Source organism: Moschus berezovskii, chromosome 15 (genome assembly GCF_049115385.1).
Source record: "Moschus berezovskii isolate FMDL1 chromosome 15, NW_MosBer_1.0, whole genome shotgun sequence".
Lineage (NCBI taxonomy): Eukaryota > Metazoa > Chordata > Mammalia > Artiodactyla > Moschidae > Moschus > Moschus berezovskii.
The window spans coordinates 62,068,535-62,090,129 of record NC_142474.1 but is presented as its reverse complement, the minus strand read 5'-3'; the positions used below and the strand labels follow the sequence as shown (position 1 = coordinate 62,090,129).

At 37.2% G+C, this 21,595-nt stretch overlaps 1 protein-coding gene across 5 annotated transcripts in view; it reads left to right on the top strand.

Annotated features, from left to right (window-relative positions):
* The window catches only part of MLLT10 (MLLT10 histone lysine methyltransferase DOT1L cofactor), a 204,070-nt gene that overhangs the window by 165,285 nt on the left and 17,190 nt on the right, over positions 1–21,595 (top strand). For all 5 annotated transcript variants that reach the window (XR_016039189.1, XR_016039188.1, XM_088844148.1 and 2 more), the window contains exons 14-15: positions 6,862–7,040; positions 20,983–21,100. Coding sequence is in view for 3 of the 5 variants with exons in the window: in XM_088844148.1 (XP_088700274.1) it covers positions 6,862–7,040; positions 20,983–21,100 (297 nt within the window). In the remaining 2 variants the exon portion in view is untranslated. The remainder of the gene's footprint in view (positions 1–6,861; positions 7,041–20,982; positions 21,101–21,595) is intronic.

The following is a 21,595-nucleotide window of genomic DNA, read 5'->3' as shown; positions in this document are numbered from 1 at the left end:
GTTGTGGTGTGCAGGCTTCTCATTTGCAGTGGCCTTTCTTGTTGCGGAGCTCTAGGCACACAGGCTTCGGTAGTTGCAGCACATGGGCTCAGTAATGGTGGTACACAGACTTAGTTTGTCTGCAGCACTTGGAATTCTTGGACCAGGTTTTGAACTGATGTGCCCTGCATTGGCAAGCGGATTTTTATCCACTGTGCCATGGGGCAGGTCCGCTTCCATTGTCTTTTAAGGCATTGTTCACATTATATTCAAAGTGATCTTTAAAAAATATTATTCTGATCTTTTTTTTCTTTTTGTACTGTGAATCTTAATTAAGTTACCCTTCATATTCTGTCATAGCACATTCTACTTTTTCATCATAGCGCTAATAGTTGTGTGATTATTTAATGTGTGTGGATCCTTCACTGTAAGCTCCATGAGTGCAAGCATAGTATCTGTTTTCTTTTTTTGTAGTGTGTTTAGCAGCACATATTGCATCTGATCATATAAGGCACACAAATATTTGTGGAATATTGTAAAATCAAGTCAACTCTGCAATATTCAATTGATATCAAAATGATATAAAACTTTGAAATATTTTATAATGAAACCCAAAAATGTGTATGGTAAGTTAATAAATGGATTAAAATTCTCTATCCAGTATATAAGCAGCTGTATAACAGCAAAACCATAAGCTATGCACCGAAATGTTTGAAAATATATTAAAATATTTCAAATATATAAAAATATTTCAAATATATAAATTATATTTATATATAATTGTATTAAATACTTTATATTTCATTATAATATATTACGAATTATAGTATATTAAATGCATTATATATACTTACACTATATAAATTATTTTGAAAACATCTATTAAAAAGTTTTTTTTTTAATAATTAAAGTTAGTAATGAGTATGTGTTGTCTTTTGAGCAAGCTTTTCTCATTCACTCTGTTCAGTTAACAAATATCTACCTAACCTTTAGGTCTTGGTATATCATTCCTTCAGACCAGTTTTTTCTGTTTATTAATTTTTCACTCTCATGGCACCCTTTTCTCTTCCATCAGAGCACTTGGCACAGTTTGTAGTCATGTATTTGTTTTAATGTCTGCCTCCCTGATTAGTTTGTATATTCCTGGAGAGCAGAGATCTTTTCTGTCTTGTTCCCTACTTTATTCCCTGCTCCTAGCATAGTGGCTATATTTTAGCACATATGAAATAAATATTTCTTGGATGGATAAATGAATCAATATGTTACTGCCACTCTCTCTGTCATTCTGCATCTTTGTTTCTACTCTCTCTTGAACGGGTGAATTTCAGGGTATTTTCCTAGAGTTTGTGCATTGCAGGATTCAAGTCTATTTAATGAATGTCACCTTGATTTGGATTAAAATAGCATATAGCTTGTAAAAGATGGAAATAGAGTGAAGTTAAACAGAAAACAAGTACAGAACAATCTAAAGAAGATCATTTGCTTTCTGAAAAAAACATCTAGAGGTCTCAGTGAATAATGCTGAACCATAATACCTGATGATTAGAGAGTTGAGGTAAGCAAGTGAGCTTCGTTTTCAAAAAAGATTCACAATTCCATGCTTTCCTGATTTGATAAGAAAGGAAAATTTTTGATTTGTTCCATTTTATTGCAGTAACCTGAGCACTAGTTTCAAATTGTGATTGCTGCCTGTTTAGCTGTGCAATTTCCCAGTTAAGTACATGCTAATGGAGAAGGAAACGGTAACCCACTCCAGTATTCTTGCCTGGAGAATCCCATGGACGGAGAAGCCTGATAGGCTACAGTCCACGGGGTCGCAAAGAGTCGGACATGACTGAGCGACGGAACGGAACAGAATGCAGTATAAAAACAGACTTAAGTTTAGAGATTGAAGGTCCTCAAACACCACAGTTTTGCTTTTTGGTATTATACTTTCATGATATACCATTGCAGTGATAATGGTATTTGTAGTTTTCAAAGTGTAGTGGGGACATTTGGGGCTTCCATGGTGGCTCAGTGGTAAAGAATCTGCCTGCCAATACAAGAGGCATGGTTTCAATTCCTAGGATAGGAAGATCCCCTGAAGAAGGAAATGGCAACCCACTCTAGGATTCTTGCTTGGGAAAGCCCATGGAGGAACTTGGTGTGCTACAATCCAAGGAATTGTAAGAGTCAGATACAACTTAGCAACTAATCAACAACAACAGGGACTTTAGAGGACCTGACAATTAAAATATAATACTTTCCTGACTTAAAATTAACTTACCTGTGTTTTAGGCATTGTTAAGAGACTTTACATGGATATTCTCAAATAAAAATCTTTAAGGTAGCTATTATCTTGATTTTATAGAAAAGAACACTAGAGAGGCTCAGAAAGTTGAGATCACATGGTTGGGAGAGCCTGTACTTTTGTCTCAGGCAAAAACTTGTGCTCTTGTGATTTCAGCCTTCTGCCTTCAGCTCACTTTTGTCTTTTAGATTTAGTAACTGGAGATTCCATGTATAATATGCTTTTTGATATTTAAAAAAAAATTCTACCTTTTAAGGTATTTTTACCCTAAAACTTAAATTTTGAGTTCAAGTACTTCTCTCTGGAACTCTTCTACCCCACTCTGTTCTTCTGAACTTTTTCATCTGATATGACTTTCTTCTGGTAGTGTTTCCCTTCTGTATCTAGTGGCTTATCAGTACTTACTAGCTCTGCTGTGAGACTGTGAGTTCTTGGAAGGAAGAATTCCTTTGTGCTCTTTGCTGTCCTCAGTGCCTTTTTAAATAATTAGTACCTCAATATTTGTTGAATATTAAAATTACCCTTTAAATGGTAACGTTCCCTAGGTCCTGTCTTTAATCTTCTTCTCTTGATCACACTGAGAACTTCTCTGGGTGATCTCATTTTTCCATTTCTTGCCTTTGACCAGTTTCCCTATCACAGGTTGTTATAATCAGTTATTTAACAGAGCTTGCGTTTTCACGTTTATTCTGTCTTTGTCATCCTTCTGACTCCCGTATTTCTAGACCTAATTTTTCTGCTAAGCTTCAGACTTCCCACATTCTCTTCTAGACCATCTAGGAGTTTTGTGTCCCGCAGGCATCTCAAAGACTGTGATGTTCAACCTAAGCCTCAAACATGTATTTAGAAAGTGGTTTCAATTGTAAAGTATGATGGCTGTATGAGTTTGACTCTTGGTTCCTCCATCTACTAGGTCACTAAACAGGTTAGTTCAGTTCCTTAAACTTGTTTGCTCATATGTAAAATGGGAGTAATAGTACTTCATTGGTCTGTTGTGCTAGCATAGTGAACCTACACGTCGTAACAAGTGCTGGGTGCTCACAGTTGCTGTTCCTGTGAATGGTGTTTACCACTCTCACACCCACTTCAGTTCAGTCACTCAGTCGTGTCTGACTCTTTGCGACTTCATGAACCGTAGCACACCAGGCCTCCCTGTCCATCACCAACTCCTGGAGTCCACCCAAACCCATGTCCATTGAGTCAGTGATGCCATCCAACCATCTCATCATCTGTTGTCCCCTTCTTCTCCTGCCTTCAATCTTTCCCAGTATCAGGGTCTTTTCAAATGAGTAAGCTCTTCACATTAAGTGGCCAAAGTATTGGAGTTTCAGCTTCAGCATCAGTCCTTCCAATGAACACCCAGAACTGATCTCCTTTAGGATGGACTGGTTGGATCTCCTTGCAGCCCAAGGGACTCTCAAGAGTCTTCTCCAGCACCACAGTTCAAAAGCATCGATTCTTCAGCGATCAGCTTTCTTCACAGTCCAACTCTCACATCCATACTTGACCACGGGAAAAACCATAGCCTTGACTAGACGGACCTTGGTTGGCAAAGTAATGTCTCTGCTTTTTAATATACTATCAAGGTTAGTCATGAATTTTCTTCCAAGGAGTAAGCGTCTTTTAATTTCATGGCTGCAATCAGCATCTGCAGTGATTTTGGAGCCCCAAAAAATAAAGTCTGACACTGTTTCCACTGTTTCTCCATCTATTTCCCATGAAGTGATGGGACCAGATGCCATGATCTTAGTTTTCTGAATGTTGAGCTTTAAGCCAACTTTTTCACTCTCCTCTTTCACTTTCTTTTTTTTTTTTAATTTTTATTTAATGGTACAAAACTCAATGCCAAAAACATTAACAGTTAAAATTTCACCAAATGAAAAAATACTATAGAATACACAGTTGTAAAAAGCTACATTGTTATTTTACAACTGCATATCTGAGGTTATTGATATTTCTCCTGGCAATCTTGATTCCAGCTTGTGCTTCCTCCAGCCCAGTGTTTCTCATGATGTACTCTGCACATAAGTTAAATAAGCAGGGTGACAATATACAGCCTTGACGTACTCCTTTCCCATTTTGGAACCAGTCTGTTGTTCCATGTCCAGTTCTAACTGTTGCTTCCTGACCTGCATACAGGTTTCTCAAGAGGCAGGTCAGGGGGTCTGGTATGCTCATCTCTTTAAGAATTTTCCACAGTTTATTGTGATCCACTTACTGGTGCTTAAGAGTCATTCTTGACTCTTCTCTTTTTTTTTTTTTCTCCAAATCTAATTAGTTTCCAGTCCTGTGAATGTTATTTTTGTAATGTCTCTTTACTGCTGTTGGTTTAAGTTTAAAAAAAAATATTTTTGCTCATCAGTATTACTGTAGCAGCCCTAAACAGCTTTCTCAATCTCTATTTAAACCTCTTTCCCAGGCTGTACTCAGCCTTGTGCCCATGGTTTATGTTTTGCTGAAACACAAATCTGATCACACCAAACTGCTTTCAGTGGCTTCCTATTGTCTCTAAATTTTTAGCACATTAATTTTTACTGTTCTTGATTCCTGCTTATTTTTTAGCCTCATTTCTGCTTAGGCTGCATGGGTGGTACATATAAGCTCTTGGAATCTACTTGGCTCTTTGTGGCATGTTTCTTCCTCAGACTGCCCTTCTCCTCTGTCCTGCAGCTTCTTTAGGAATGAGCTTTAAAGGTACTGTTCTCACCCACAGTCTCTCCCTCCAGGTCTTTGTCAGATACCCCTCTTTATGCACCCCCAGCCTCCCGAGGATGTCTCTGTCAGTGCTCTTCACAGTCTTTTGTAATTGTCTCTTTTTTCCACTAAGCTTCTTGAAGTCAGAGACTACATATCTTGAATGGCTTTGTATCTCTAGGGCTTAGAATAATGTCTGGTAAACAGTGAGCTCTCAGATGTTTCTGGAAATGAATGCATTTGTTGAGTGAATAAATCATTTTTTTTTTTCTGGAGAAATGGTAGATATAAAAAGGATCTTAAGAGCCTCAATTATAGTTGTAAGACCTTTAAAAATGTCCCAATTTTTTTTATTCCCGTATTTTTATATATTATGAATTAATAGTATTTATATTCTTTAGAAACAAAGTAAGGTGTACTGTCATTATAGATAACTAGTTATTGCCTTCAAGGGCTGTGTTTTCTCACTGTTTTTGTTTTCTGTTTTTAATACAGCCCGCTTAGGTTCTTTTTTTCCCTGCTTTCTCCTCTGTGTTAGGTTCTTAGGGTCTTATTCCCTCCCACCCTCCCAGGAGTCCTGGTTTATTACAAGATTTCTCAGCTTCTTTTGCTGTTGACTCCAGGGGCCAGATAATTCTTAGCTGTGAGGAGCTGTCCAGTTCATTGTGAGATGTTTAGCAGCCTCCCCTGGCAATTAGCCCTAGAGGAGGAAATGCCTACCTACTCTAGTACTCTTGCCTGGAAAATTCCATGGACAGGGGAGGCTGGTGTGCTGCAGTCCATGCAGTCACAAAGAGTCATGACAGGACTGAATGACTGAGCCCGCACACACCATTGACCTACCAGATGCCAGTAGCGCCTCCTAGTTTTGACAACCAAAAATGTCTCCAGACATTGTCAAGTCTCCTGTGGAGCAAAATCACCCCTGATTGAGAGCCCACTGTTTTATAGAGATTCCTGTCTCTTAACCTTTAGCCTTAAAAGAGCCTTTCCTGGGACTCCTAGTCATCTGTATAAGAACATGGGCTCCCATCTTTTTAAAAGAAACCCACAGAGCACTTTTTAAAGTAACTCTTTGTTTCTTAACTTTTGTTCATTTTCTCTCGCTGTCCTCTACCCATCCACTTTTCTAGACTGGATTGCTTCTGCTCTTTCTTTCTGGCTTTTACCCCTGTGGTGCCACTGAAAATGCTTTCAAGTCTTTATAGTCTTTTTCTGTGTTCTCTGAAGTGAATGCATCCAACACTTAGTAGTCCACGTCCCTGGCCACCCTGACTCCTACTTAGATATTCCATCCAGTCAGTCATTAAATCCTGTTTATTTTAGTTTACCTCTTGAATGTCTACAGAACCCACCGGTACTCTTTATTCACTGAGTGGGTGTCCACCAGTGGCATCAGGCTTTTTATTGTTCTTGGAATGTCTAGTCTTGTTCCATTTTACTTTCTGCACTGTAATCTGGATGTTCTTCCTAAGACAGAGTCTCCTATCATTTCAAACCTTCTCAATTCATGAGTTCTGGGTCCTAACTATCTGCATTTTAGTGATTTTTATACAGTTTCTAATTTCTTCATTTTGCAGTTTAACAAACATGTCGTTTCTCTTAGGAGTTCCTAAAACCCTTATTATTATTTTTACAAAGCACCTCCTGAGGTGATCTCTGTCTCTTAACAAACCATCATTGATGTGTAAAAAATGACTTAGGTTCTTTTAAACAAGTGCTTTATGAAAAGTCAGTTTGTATTAATTTGGTTTTTTTTTAAACCAATAAAATTTATCATTGTGGGAAGGATCAGGAGCAAATATGGGTACTCGAATGTATTGATTAATATTGCGTTTCTGTGACAGATTCGACTGCTAAGTTATAAAATATTTAAATAAGACCTTTTTTCCCTTTAGGTATTTATAACAGCGGTGATGTAGCAGTATCATTTCCAAATGTAGTATCTGGCTCAGGATCGAGTACTCCTGTCTCCAGTTCTCATTTACCTCAGCAGCCTTCTGGGCATTTACAGCAAGTGGGCGCTCTCTCACCGTCAGCTGGGTCATCTGCACCTTCTGCTGTTGCTGCAACTCAGGTAAATTATTACAATATTACAAAGTAATATGGATCATTTTGTCATTTTTTAAACTATTTCATTGTAAGAGAGAAATGAATAGGACTTCCTCTAGGAAGTTATAAAATGTCTCAACCTGTATTGACATGAGTGGAAATAATACATATTTTTACTTGATATTCATGAGAGCACAAACTGATCTTGACACCAACTAATTCTTTTAGATTTCTGCATTTCTGATTTTGTCCTAATGATGTGAAATAGTAATTTGGGGGGAGCTTTTATTCTTTCTTACAAGTTCAGTAAGGACTTACAAGTTCAGTTCAGTTGCTCAGTCATGTTCCACTCTTTACGACCCAGTAGACTTCAGCACAGTATTCTTGCCTGGAGAATCCCACGGACGGAGAAGCCTGGTAGGCTACAGTCCACGGGGTCGCAAAGAGTCGGACATGACTGAGCGACGGAACGGAACGGAGACTTCAGCACGCCAGGCTTCCCTGTCCATCACCAACTCCCAGGGCTTGCTCAGACTTGTGTCCATCAAGTTGGTGATGTCATCCAACCATCTCATCCTCTGTCGTCCCATTCTCCTCCTACTTTAAATCTTTCCCAGTATTAGGGTCTTTTCCGATGAATCAGTTCTTCCTATCATGTGGCCAAAGTATGGGAGTTTTAGCTTCAGCATCAGTCCTTGCAATGAATATTCAGGACTGATTTCCTTTAGGATGGACTGGTTGGATCTCCTTGCAGTCCAAGAGACTCTCAAGAGTCTTCTCCAGCACCACAGTTCAAAAGCATCAGTTCTTTGGCACTCAGCTTTCTTTATAGTCCAACTCTCACATCTATACATGACTACTGGAAAACCCATACTTTTGACTAGACGGACCTTTGTCAGCAAAGTAATGTCTCTTCTTTTTAACATGCTCTCTAGGTTGGTCATAGCTTTTCTTCCAAGGAGCAAGCATCTTTTAATTTCATGGATTCAGTCACCATCTGCAGTGATATTGGACCCGAGAAAATAAAAGTCTGTCACTGTTTTCATTGTTTGCCCATCTATTTGCCATGAAGGGATGGGACCAGATGCCATGTTCTTTGTTTTTTGAATGTTGGGTTTCAAGCAAGCTTTTTCACTCTCCTCTTTCGCTTTCAAGAGGCTCTTTAGTTCTTCTTCATGTTCTGCCATAAAGGTGGTGTCATCTGCATATCTGAGGTTATTGATATTTTTCCCTGCCATCTTGATTCCAGCTTGTGTTTCATCCAGCCCAGCATTTTGCATGATGTACTCTGAATATATGTTAAATAAGCGGGGTGACAGTATACAGCCTTGACATACTTCTTTCCCAATTTCGATCCAGTCCATTGTTTCATGTCTGACTCTCACTATTGGTTCTTGACCTTCATACAGATTTCTCAGGACCCAGGTGGTCTGGTATTCCCATCTCTTTAAGAATTTTCCACAGTTTGTTGTGATCCACACAGTCAAAGGCTTTTGTGTACTCAGTAAAGCAGAAGTAGATGTTTTTCTGAAACTCTCTCACTTTTTCGATGATTCAACGGATGTTGGCAATTTGATCTCTGATTCCTCTCCCTTTTCTAAATCCAGCTTTAATATCTTGAAGTTCTTGGTTCATGTACTGTTGAAGCCTGGCTTGGAGAATTTTGAAAGTAATGCTAGCGTGTGAGATGAGTGCAGTTGTGCAGTAGTTTGAGCATTCTTTGGCATTGTCTTTCTTTGGGATTGGAATGAAAACTGACCATTTCCAGTCCTGTGGCCACTGCTGCATTTTCCAAATTTGAGTGCAGCACTTTAATAGCATCATCTTTTAGGATTTGAAATAGCTCAACTGGAATTCCATCACCTCCACTAGCTTTGTTCCTAGTGATGCTTCTTAAGGCCTACTTGACTTCACATTCCAGGATGTCTGGCTCTAGGTGAGTGGTCGCACCATCGTGGTTGTCTGGGTCATAAAGATCTTTTTTGTATAGGTTTCTTCTGTTTATTCTTACCACTTCTGAATATCTTCTGCTTCTGTTAGGTCCATATTGTTTCTGTCCTTTATTGTGCCTGTCGTTGCATGAAATGTTCCCTTGGTGTCTCTAGTTTTCCTGAAGAAATCTCTAGTCTTTCTCATTTTATTGTTTTCTTCTATTTCTTTGCATTGATCACTGAGGAAGGCTTTCTTATTTCTCTTTGCTATTCTTTGGAACTCTGCATTCAGATGGGTAGATCTTTCCTTTTCTCCTTTGCTTTTATCTTCTCTTCTTTTCTCAGCTATTTGTAAGGCCTCCTCAGACAACATTTTGCCTTTTTGCATTTCTTCTTCTTGGGGATTGGTCTTGATCACTGTTTCCCGTACAGTGTTACGAACCTCCATCCATAGTTCTTCAGGCACTCTTAACAGATCTAATCCCTTGAATCTATTTTTCACTTTTACTGTGTAATCGTAAGGCATTTGATTTAGGTCATACCTGAACGGTCTAGTGGTTTTCCCTACTTTCTTCAATTCAAGTCTGAATTTGGCAATAAGAAGTTCATGATCTGAACCACAGTCCGCTCCTGGTCTTGTTTTTGCTGACTGTATAGAGCTTCTCCATCTTTGCCTTCTAAGAACATAATCAATATGATTTCAGTATTGACCATCTTGTGATATCCATGTGTAGAGTTTCCTTTTGTGTTGTTGGAAGAGGGTGTTTGCTATGACCAGTGCGTTCTCTTGGCAAAATTCTGTTAACCGTTGCCCTGCTTCACTTTGTACTCCAACTGCCTGTTACTCCAGGTATCTCTTGACTTCCTAGTTTTGCATTCCAGTCCCCTATGATGAAAAGGACATTTTTTGGGGTGTTAGTTCTAGAAGGTCTTGTAGGTCTTCAAAGAACCGTTCAACTTCAGCTTCTTCAGCGTTAGTGGTTGGGGCATAGACTTGGGTTACTCTGATAGTGAATGGTTTGCCTTGGAAAGAAGCAGAGATAATTCTGTCATATTTGAGATGGCACACAAGTACTGTATTTCGGACTTTTTTGTTGATTATGAGGGCTACTCCATTTCTTATAAGGGATTCTTGCCCACAGTAGTAGATATAATGGTCATCTGAGTTAAATTTGCCCGTTCCAGGCCATTTTAGTTCCCTGATTTCTAAAATGTCCATGTTCACTCTTGCCATCTCCTGTTTGACCACTTCCAATTTGCCTTGATTCATGGACCTAACATCCCAGGTTCCTATGCAATATTGCTCTTTACAGCTTTGAACTTGACTTCCATCACCAGTCGCATCCACAACTGGGCATTGTTTTTGCTTTGGCTCCATCTCTTCATTCTTTCTGGAATTATTTCTCCACTCTTCTCCGGTATTAGCACGTTGGTCACCTACCGACCTGGGGAATTCATCTTTCAGTGTCCTGTCTTTTTGCCTTTTCATACTGTTCATGGGGTTCTCAAGGCAAGAATGCTGAAGTGCTTTGCCATTCCTTTCTCCAGTGGACCACATTTTGTCAGAAGTCTCCACTATGACCCATCTGTTTTGGGTGGCCCTACATGGCATGGTTCATAGTTTCACTGAGTTAAACAAGGCTGTGGTCCATGTGATCAGTTTGTTTAGTTTTCTGTGATTGTGGTTTTGTTTTGTCTGCCCTCTGATGGATAAGGATAAGAGGCTTAAGGACTTACAAAGTATGAACCAGTTTTGGACTTAAGTGGTTTAAAAAATTCCTTTTATACTTTTAAAATAACAGAAGTAATAAATGAATATCTACAGTCTAATTTTTTTAAAAACAGTGTAGAAGAATATAGGATTGAGAATGAATGATTCCTTTAAGTCCTTATATACTTAAATGGTTTCTTCCTAGTGGATAAGAAGGAATATTTATAAAATTGTAAGCAGTGGTGACTGTGTTGGTGATTTTGCATCTGTTTAATCTTTTTCTTCATTTTATATCTAGAACTTGATAGGTGCCCTCGTCTATAGGAATGCTCTAAGACCTAGAGTCAAAGCAGAGAAATCATAGTCTTGAATTATATATATAGGCCAGTAAATGGGCAAAGTTTCTCATGGGTGTATGCTTGCACACGTGCGCACTTACACACAGAGTCTATCCCTCATTCCCCATCCTCAACCCTCAGATTTCTTCAAAGGTGATAATTTAAAATTCCTGTTTGTTTTATTTATTGACATTCTCTTGTAATTGTATTTTTATTTTCACTTTACCCAAAGCCTCTAATGTTTTGAGAAAATTCTAACAAAGAGAAATGTCTTAATTATAAGCAACTAGTTAAGTAGTTGTTAGTTGCTGTAAACTTATGCTTTATGTATGTGTGCATAATTTACATTGTATGGGCCCTTAGAGTATACCTATGCTTTCCCAGCATATTCTGTAATCTGTACATCAAAGCATAGCATTGTTATCTTTAAGGTATGTAATGGTGAAGTGCAAACTGTCACCATTTTAATTAGGGTAAGGATTGGAATAAACAATAGTTTAGCACAGAAAAACAATGGCATGATTAGCAGTATTGTCTTTGACAATTTGGTGAACTTCTCAACCTGAGCAAGGGGAGTTTGACTCGTTTAGGAGTTTTTCTTTAGCTCATTTCACTAGCCTAGGTGAGGTAGGCATAATCACAGGGGTTTGGGGTTAGAGAGGGTGAAAGGATAAATGAGAGAATGGCTCTTATAAATAGTTTTATCTCTTTTAATTAAGTGTAACCATATGCTGTTGATAGCTTTATATCCTTGGAAAGAGTCTCACATGAACATTTTCAATGTACATTTTTCTTTCCTTTCTTTATAAAAGTCTGTTTTAATTACTCTCTGGTTAATTCCAGGCTGAATTAAGCAAAAATCTCATTTCTTCCCATTCATTATGTTTGTGGTTTTGAGGGTTGGCATTAGGGAGATGGGTGGGGGAAGTGGTAGTGAAGAGAAATTTATAGCTAGAGGGAAAATTCCACTTAACATATGACTCAACTGAAGAACAAAGAAATCATAGTTGCAAGTAATCCAGGATTCAGTCCAATTAAAATCTTCACTTTTTATCATCTTTCCCTGTTGCAGTAAGATGCGTAGCTTATAAATATGATCATCCAGTGAAACTTACATGCTACATGCTGAGACAGCTGCATCTATGTTTCTCTCCAGCAGTAAATGCTTTCCGCCTTCAAGCCGGAGCGTATTTAGCCTGGCTTAGCTGGTGCTGCTCTAGCAACCATCAGTCTCCAGGCAACTGAGGCAGGTTGACCTCTGAGTTGAATCAAGTGCAAAACTACTTCAGTTTAGCTGCCTGAGACAATAGTATTGGTTTTGAATGTACAAAGTGTGAATTTTCTAGGCAATGTGCAAAGGAAAGGATACAGAAATATTTACAATAAATCGAATATTTAGATAGAACTCCTAAAATTGTGATGCATTTGTTAATTTAATCTTCTTTCCAAAACAACACGTTTATTTCTGTTTATAGGCCTTGTATGTTTTTAAATCATACAATTCAGTGTGTTTAACCCTGTTTTAGCCTTTTATTTAGAGTTTCTTTATAGGTAGTTGATTAAAAAGTGAAAAGAGTAGTGCTTACACACTTTTAAAGTGTGTAAATTAGAGAACAGAGGTGTTAAATTTGAACAGTCTTTTGACTTTCCTCCTTTCCCTCCCAAAAGCTCTATGAAAGTAGTCATTTTTAGTGATGGTCTTGGTGCCAGCAGGATAAAAATCCTGAGGTCATTCTTGATCTTTCTGGCCTTGGTTTTAAGACCAGCAAGCCTCTTACTTGGTTTGTTTGATATCTTAAGGATTGTTCCCAGGCAAGTGGTCGGGGATATAAAATCAGAAATTAAAAACTGAGACTAGATTAGTGCCTTACTTACTGGGGCAAAAAGGAGACACTTGTTAAAATTTTGGAAGAAGAAGTCTAATGATTAGCACCCCTAATTTGAAGGAAAAAAAAACTTTTAAAAATGATAACCTTGTTTTATATTGTTTGATGTTAAATCCTTTTATTTGATAAGCTTGTTTTTAGGGTGACTATTCCTTCACAGATATCAGCAGTATATTACATTATAGTTTGTTAACATTATTGGAAGATAGCACTGCTGTCTGTGTAACGTTTTTAATGATGGGTATTCTGCTCTTGTTGTATCATAGGTAGAGAGATAAATTAGTTTCTGTAGGTGTGCCATTAATTTTTCATTTGCCTTTCAAATTCCACTATTTCCCAGTTCTACATTCATTCTGTTTTGTCTTTGGGAGAAATGCAGGTGCTTTTGTTTGAAGAATTAATTAGTAGAATTAAAGACAGAATGTAATGAAAATAATTGTATTCTAATATCTTGCATTCTGAGTTTTGCTTTTGGATACAGTCTTTGGGTAGATAATTATGGTTTCTTGTTTCCTCTATGTTCAGTTCAGTTCAGTCGCTTAGTTGTGTCCGACTCTTTGCGACCCCATGAACCACAGCACGCCAGGCCGCCCTGTCCATTTTACTATTATACAAATGATACAGTTTAAAAGTAATTTAAATGAAGCAACTTTTAAGGTTTATTTATGTGATATTTAGTAAACGCAGATAAATCGAAGTATTTTAAAGGTATAATTTAGCAAATAATGTTTTGCAGATTTCTTTGAGACTTTTGCTTCAAGGACTGTAACTTTGGTGTGTATGTGTGGTGTGGTTGTGTGTGTTGGGGAGTTACTGTAGATCTAATTCTGGTTTCCTTCCGGATAATGTCTGGTAGAACACTTTGATTTTGTTTGGAAAATGCTTCAGTTTCCCAGGCAGATTCACCTATCTTTGAAGGAGCTCTGCTTTGATTGGTCAGAATAAAAGTTTCATCTGTCTTAAACAATTGCTCATGACTTAAAATTTTATAGGAGTTATCTTTCTGAGCAGAAAAGGTTTTAAAAGTGCTTTCTAACATTTCTTACTATTGGATGATGAAGAGGTTAAGGGACATAGATGTTGAATCTCTGTCAAAAAAAGATGATATTAGGAATTTTACTGTGTCTGTTAATGTGACACAATGCAAAATAGCAGAAGTTGGGTCAGAAATCCTAGGTTCCTGGAACATTACTACTACTAGTGTGGTGGTGGGTCGATCTTTTACATTTGTGGGTTTTAATTTTTTTCATATATGAAATGGAATAGTTTAAATACCTATTCTACCTGCAGTACAGGTATATTTTGAAGTTAAAGTGAGAAAAGTACTTTGCAGATTGTAAGTATTTTGGAATTCATAGTCACTACATTGATGTTACAGTTGTTATAGGACATTTTGAATTTCAGCTGTTATAGAAACAACCTGATTACCAGAGAGAAAATTGTACAGAAGCACTTCCTTTACTAAAAATAGTGTTAAACTGTTCTGTTAAAACTTACAATTTCATATTACTATAGATAGATGAATTTTGGTCATTTTGCATACAGCTGTTGAATGAGATCTTTTCCATTCTTAAATTATTTCAATAGCCTCTTTAGGGACTTAATAATTTTCCCTCCGAAAGATAAGTGATATGTTGATTAGATATTAACCAATTAGAAGCCTGCTTAGAGTTGGTGGTTATTCTGTACAGTCCTGTTGTCCAATCATAAGTGTTCATTGATGGTTTAACTACAATTTAATCCTCCCACGACTTTGTAGAAACTCAATTGTGGGGCATTTCAGCATTAGCCTAAACAATGGTTTTGAATACGTTAAGCTCCTAACAATTAGGGAGCAGTTTGGGGCATTGAATAAAGTGGAATGATGCAATTGAACCTGACAGCTTTAACAGTCAGCCTACTCATGGGACCTGAAAGTTGTTCACACTTGGTTTCTTCTCTCATCACACGCTGAGTATTAAAGCCCAATGGTGGTAGCTGACACAGAATTGGGTCTGTTATTAGGGTACATTTTACAGTACAAAGTTAGAATTAAGTTAGAGAATATATGAAACTTTCCATTGTTCTCTAATTTTTCATGGAAACCTTTGTAGTCAAACAAATTGTGTAAATTGTCATTAAAATGTTTGAATTCTTACAGTATATTTGCAGTATTGCTGTGTTATTGCTATGTTATTATAAAATATATAGATTAAAATGTCATTGCATAATGAGTTATTAATACTATCTAATTTTTCTCAGGGAAATGTTTTGCTGTTTGAAATATAACCATATTCATATCAGAATTTAATTGGCAATTTATATTCTCTAATGAAGTTAATGGAAAAGATGAAAGCCATAATAGCTTAGGAAAATAATTTTAAAATAGCATGGTAAAATTTGAGTGCTTACTGTGTGTTGTGCATTCTTTTCAGCCCTTCCATACATTAACTTAATTTCTCATGATATTCTTAGGAGGTAGTTACTATTTCATATCTCCATTTTTACAGATGGAGCTTAAAGAGAGAGCTTTAGTGCCCCACCCAAACAGGGTGCAGTAGGTTGGCTTATGGCAGATACAGTGATAATGAAAAGGTTTTCCCTGTAAGAGTTTACACGAAGTAGGAGTTTTTAAAATAATACTGCTTAGTGAGCTGATGATATTTTGGAAGAATGCAATTTTAAATCAGGAATCAGAGTTGGAAAGTTTGAAGAGGAAGCTACTGTGTTTTAGAGCTTGTTTGAATCATTTGACTTTAATGTTTATTGACAGGTTAATTGTGCATTTAAAAAATGCTTGCTGTGACCTCTTCCTATAGGATTGAAGCATGAAGTTTCATATTCACCTCTAGATGATGTATTGCTATGATGATTTTCAAAGGTGAAATTTTGATAGGTACTACTCTTTCAGACCTAATTTTACTTCTTTATACGTTATCATTCTGCCTTTACCAACAGTGGGGAGGGGAAAAAAACTATCAGTACCCACTTTTAAGTCTGACATTCAGATAATTGAATAGATTTAGCCTGATTTCTTTCCGCCTCCACAACTAACTCCTTTGGAATGAGCCAGGTGCCTAGGAATTTGATAGATTCACTTCACTCTACAACTACAACCCTTTTAAAAACTTCTCCGGTCATAAGCAGACATTTGAAATATAAGAGGTGAACTATTAACAGGAAATTTCAAGCTGAAATGTAATTTTAATCTTGTTAATATTTTAATATGGTATTTCAGTCTACTTAGGAGACACTAAATTTCTTTGATTTTGAGTTTAAATACTACCTTGGTAGTAGCTTGCATGTCTTTCTAGATGCTTAGCATAGTAGTCTAAATTTGCTAAGGGTATTCTCTTTCTCAGGAGAAAAAGTGAAAGTCATTTAGTCATGTCTGCCCTTTTACAACCATTCCCTTCTCCAGGAGATCTTCACGACCCAAGGGTTGAACCCAGGTCTCCTTGGATACCTAAGCATATTTTGCTTCAGTGTGACTTAGATTTACCTCAGTAATTATTAAGTTTACTTTACTTTGCTTTGGGTCCATCTTGTAAAATAATTATTACACTTACTAATGGTTTTTCCCATGGTCATGTATGGATGTGAGAGTTGGACTGTGAAGAAAGCTGATCGCCGAAGAATTGATGCTTTTGAACTGTGGTGTTGGAGAAGACTCTTGAGAGTCCCTTGGACTGCAAAGAGATCCAACCACTCCATTTTAGAGGAGATCATACTTTGGCCACCTCATGCGACGAGCTGACTCACTGAAAAAGACTCTGATGCTGGGGGAGGGATTGGGGGCGGGAGGAGACGGGGACGACAGAGGATGAGATGGCTGGATGGCATCACCGACCAATGGACATGAATTTGAGTGAACTCCGGGAGTTGGTGATGGACAGGGAGGCCTGGCGTGCTGTGAGTCATGGGGTCGCAAAGAGTCGGACACAACTGAGCGACTGAACTGAACTGAAGACTGTTTCTAGGATCTTGGAATGGATAGAGTATAACATCTTGTGTGTAAGTGGTTCCTTCAGTTATTAATCTTGGGGAGGGAAAAAACCCAAGATCATATATTTGGAAGTGAATCTTGACTAACACCTCTTTTTATGTCTTGAGTAGATTATTTCATTTCATCAAAATACTATAAAGCCAAGTAACCAGTTTTTTGCAGTCATATTCTTTTTTGTTTTAGCTTTTTATTTTGAAATAATTTTAGGTGTATGGAAAAGTTGAAGGAACAGTTCAGAGTTCATGTGTATTATGGATACTTTCACTTAGCCTCCCCAGTGTTTAACAGCTTATATTCTTTATAGTGCCAGTAGGCTCAAGAACATATTTGCCCACAGTAGACATTCTCCTTTCCAGGGCAAGATAGAATTGAAATACCATAAGGTGTGTACTTACTTCCAAAAACAAGTAGCACTTTCTTTTTTTGGGGTAACTGAAGTATGGTTGATTTACAGTGTTGAGTTAATTTCAGGTATACAGCAGAATGATTCAGTTGTGGTGTGTGTGTGTATATAATCTTTTTCAGATTCTTTCCTCTTATAGGTTATTTCAAAATGCTGAGTGAAGCTCCCTGTGCCACACAGTATGTCCTTGTTGGTAATCTATTTTATATATAGTAATATGTATATGCTAACCCTAGTTTATCCCCCTCCCCTCCCCCTTTCTCCTCTGGTAACCATAAATTTATTTCTATGTCTGTGGGTATATCTCTGTTTTGTATGTAAGTTCATTTGTATCTTTGTTTGTTTGTTTGATTCCACATATAAGTGATATCAATTCCCTTGTGCCTCAGACAGTAAAGAATCTGTCTATAATGCAGGAGACCCAGGTTTGATCCCTGGGTCAGAAAGATTCCATGGACAGAGGAGCCTGGTGGGCTATAGTTCATGGGGTCCCAAAGAGTTGAACATGACTGAGCAGACTAACACATAAGCAATATCATAGGATATTTTTCTTTCTCTGTCTAGCTTTATTTCACCTAGTGTGGAAATCTCAAGATGCATCCATGTTTCTGCAAATGACATTATTTAATTCTTTTTTATGACTGAGTAGTAGTCCATTCATCTGTTGACGGACATTTACTTTGCTTCCATGTCCTGGCTGTTGTAAATAGTGCCGCTGTGAACATTGGGGTTGCATGTATCTTTTCAAATTATGGTTTTCTCCAGATATATGCCCAGGAGTGGGATTGCTGAATCATATGACAGCTCTCTTTTTGGTTTTTAAAGATCTGTACTTTTCTCCACAGTGGCTGTACTAATTTATATTCCCCCATCAGTGTAGTTTATTGCTACTAAACGTTGTAGAATCTTTTAGCTAAAATGTTGGGAGTTTCTTTGCTCTAAGTTTCCTGCAGAGTTATCAAGAGTTTCCAGCAGTAACCTTTGTAAATATCATTTCAGAAATGTTGACCAGTGTCAGACATTTGTAGAGTCTTTGCTGGCTAACTCATGTTACTTGCTAAAGATGACAGTAATGACTTAAATTTAATGTAGAGTGGTTTAGGTGCTGTCATATACCACAAAACCCTAGATGGTAAAAATTAGTAATTTTCAATCTCTCTTGGAAATTCCTTATTTAGATAAATATAGTAATTTAAAAAACTATCTGGTAATTTTTAAACATTCAGAAAATTGAGGGAAATTTGTCATTCAGGATAATGAATGTATTTCTAATTTTTTTATTATTAATTTTACCTTTGCCTACCATCTTTATAAAATCCATACTTTCTTGCTTTGAAATTGTGCTAACGATGATTTATCCTCTTCCTGATGGTAGTCATTATGGAAATGAGTTACGCCGTGGTGTTTTGCATTTTGAGCCTTTAGTATAGTGGGTGGAGTGTGTGATTGAAAAAGTATGATGATTTGGAGACTACATCAAGAAATTTGAAGCTAATTAGGATAAATATAAAGCCCTTGACAGAAGGAACCCTTCCTGAAAGAGAATAGGATCTTTGATTCTTATCAAGAGACTAAGGAAGCTCATAAAACTGATAATTGGAACTAGAAAAGCAGTTCAACTGGTGTGATAATACTTTTGATTCAGCCAGTGGATGAGTGCACCAGCACAAGAGTCAAAAGGCTGGGGTGCAGGTGCAGCGACCCTTCCTGCCATGCTCTCAGAGCCAGGCCCGGCCAGCACTCAGGAGCTCTTTCTTGCTCATATTTTTCTCTCTCCTCTCTTGCTGTCAGCTGTTACTTCTTGCTGCCAACAAAATGTCTCAAGATATTACTTTTTCTTCCTCTTTGTAATTAATTTTCCACTTCTAATCTGTTATATGCTTAGTTGATCTTTTTAGAATTATGTCTAGAGTAAGAGTAAATTGGCTCTGCAAAGGGCATTTTTAAGTGTGAGGTGTCCAAGATTTTAGACTGGGTTTCTAGTAACATCTAGTCTTTCTGTTTGTCTCTGGATTTTTCTTGTTCTAAGTTATTTTATGAGTAGCCGATTCCCAAGCAGTTAACTTCTGAAGAGGTTTTTAAAAAAAAAGGTCTTTCTATCTTTCTGTTTTTGACACATTTTATATATTTTTTATGCGTGGTAAGTGTCTAGTGTGATCTTCAGATGAAAGTGTTGACTTAGCTTTTGCTGAGGGCTAATTGATTGTGAAACAGGACTGTATAATCCAAACTACTGACTTTGTATACATAGCTTTAATGAGAAGAAAAATGAATCCGAGAAATTGACCAATTGAACTTAGACATTATAGTCTGAACTATGAAATATATCCTTTGAGGCAGTGGAAAGCAAGGACAGGATTCTGCGTCACGGGACTATTCCTGTGATTTGTAAAGTCCAGTTTTTATGTTTAGTAAGTTGGATAGAGGCCAGATATTGATGTCAGGGTTTGAGTCTTTGCAGAAGCGCAGTTTATTCTCTGTAATCTTTTGCTTGTTGTCACTGCTTTGTTGTCTTGGTCTCTTCTGTGCAGTTAAACATGTCAAAATGGTCTACAGCTTTTGTTCTGCTGTTATTCAGCTTATTTATATTAAAAACACCTCAATTCTTTGAAATTACTTTCCAGAATTTTGTTCTGCAACAACTACACATTTCATTTTACAAAAGCTTAAGTTTTGATTTCACTTCATGAAAAAGAAAAATCTACTTTGAAATGTGTGATTCTGTTAAATCTGAAAAGTATTTCAGACTAGTGATAGGTTTCTGTAAGTTAGCAGTGTTTTGTGTACAAGAGATTTGCTTCCAAAATACCACATTTTTAAGGTTGTAATATTCTTGGAAAGTGGGAGAAAGTATTCACATCAAAGAAGGCATTTTTATTACATTGGATTACGCAAGACTTTGGCCAGCCTCCTTAGCTTCATCTGTTTAAGGGTTCATTTTCGCTTGTTTGGCACAAGTCCCAGTAGAGGCCTTCAGAATTGTGGTTAGCAACATGAATGAATTACAAACTGTGGACCAGCTCTTCAGTTCGCAGAGCTGGCTTACTGCCAAAAAGACAGTGCCTTATATGGGGTCAGGGCAAAGCTGTGATTCGTTGAGCCCTGCATTGTATAGAAAACATACTTGTGATGCCTGTTTGCTTTCTTTTAAAATAAAAACAAAACAAAACAGAAAAAGCAGCAGGCTTCCAAGTCTATCAAAATAGGAAGTAACAAAATAGTGTGCGGGTTTTACTAATGACAGAGTTAAGCAATGGAGATATGGCTCTGTGTAGTTAAAATACTAAAGGTAGAAGCTGGACCTTTTGACCTCCTCAGGCAGCCTGTGAGGTAAGAGACTGAAGCATTTGTTAGACATCTGTTGTTTCTCTGCCCTTATTTTGTAAACGGTTTAATAAGATTAAATAACTAGTCATATGTTCACATGGTTACCAGGCCACTGGTTTTGGTATCAGATAGATACTTTGAAATTAAATCATAAATAGTTAACTTTGTGCCAGTCTCAGTGCTCCCTCTTTTGAGTTAATGTAACTTTTCAGACACTGGAATGTTGAAATGGTAAAGCAAGAATGAAATTTGCACTTTAGAAAGTCAGGAAGTTCTACTTACATTCTTACGTTGGAGAAAATAGTTGTTGCTAGGTCTATTAGGAAGAAAAGTATTAAGATATTTTATACAATAATTAATTTGTCTTTGTAATTCTTTTCATTTAGGCAAATACCCTATCTGGATCGTCTCTCAATCAGGCATCATCTCATATGTATGGCAATAGATTAAATTCAACTTCCTCAATGGCAGCTCTTATAGCTCAGTCTGAAAACAATCAAACAGGTAAGGATTCAAGAATTTTTAAACTCTAAAATTCTGTTCCCCTCCACCAATGTGATTTTTACCCACCATCAAGCTAATTTCATTTGAAAAATCTAAAGATGTGGTTAATAAATAAAATCTAAAGGGGAGGATTGTGTGTGTTTGTCCCCCTCCCCTTTTAAATGAAAAGAATTACAGTTGGAAGTAAATAGTATGCTGTGCTGCAAAATCTGCGCCTTTTTTTTTACTGTCTGAAATGTAAATGTTTAAGCAGAGCCATCAGCAGGCAGGAATGCTAGTGTCTCCTGTGACTTTTGTGATTGATGTGTTCAGTGCTCAGTTCTGTGCAATGAAAGTAGCATAACACTGGGCTTTCTGTGAATAGCCTCAATCTTTATTTGCATAATTCATGAAATTGCATTACACAAACTTGGTTAAAAAAATCCTGTTAGAGAATCTCTGCAGTGTTTAGTAATCCTGTGAATTTTTACCAGTTGACATTTTGTAGCATTTGCC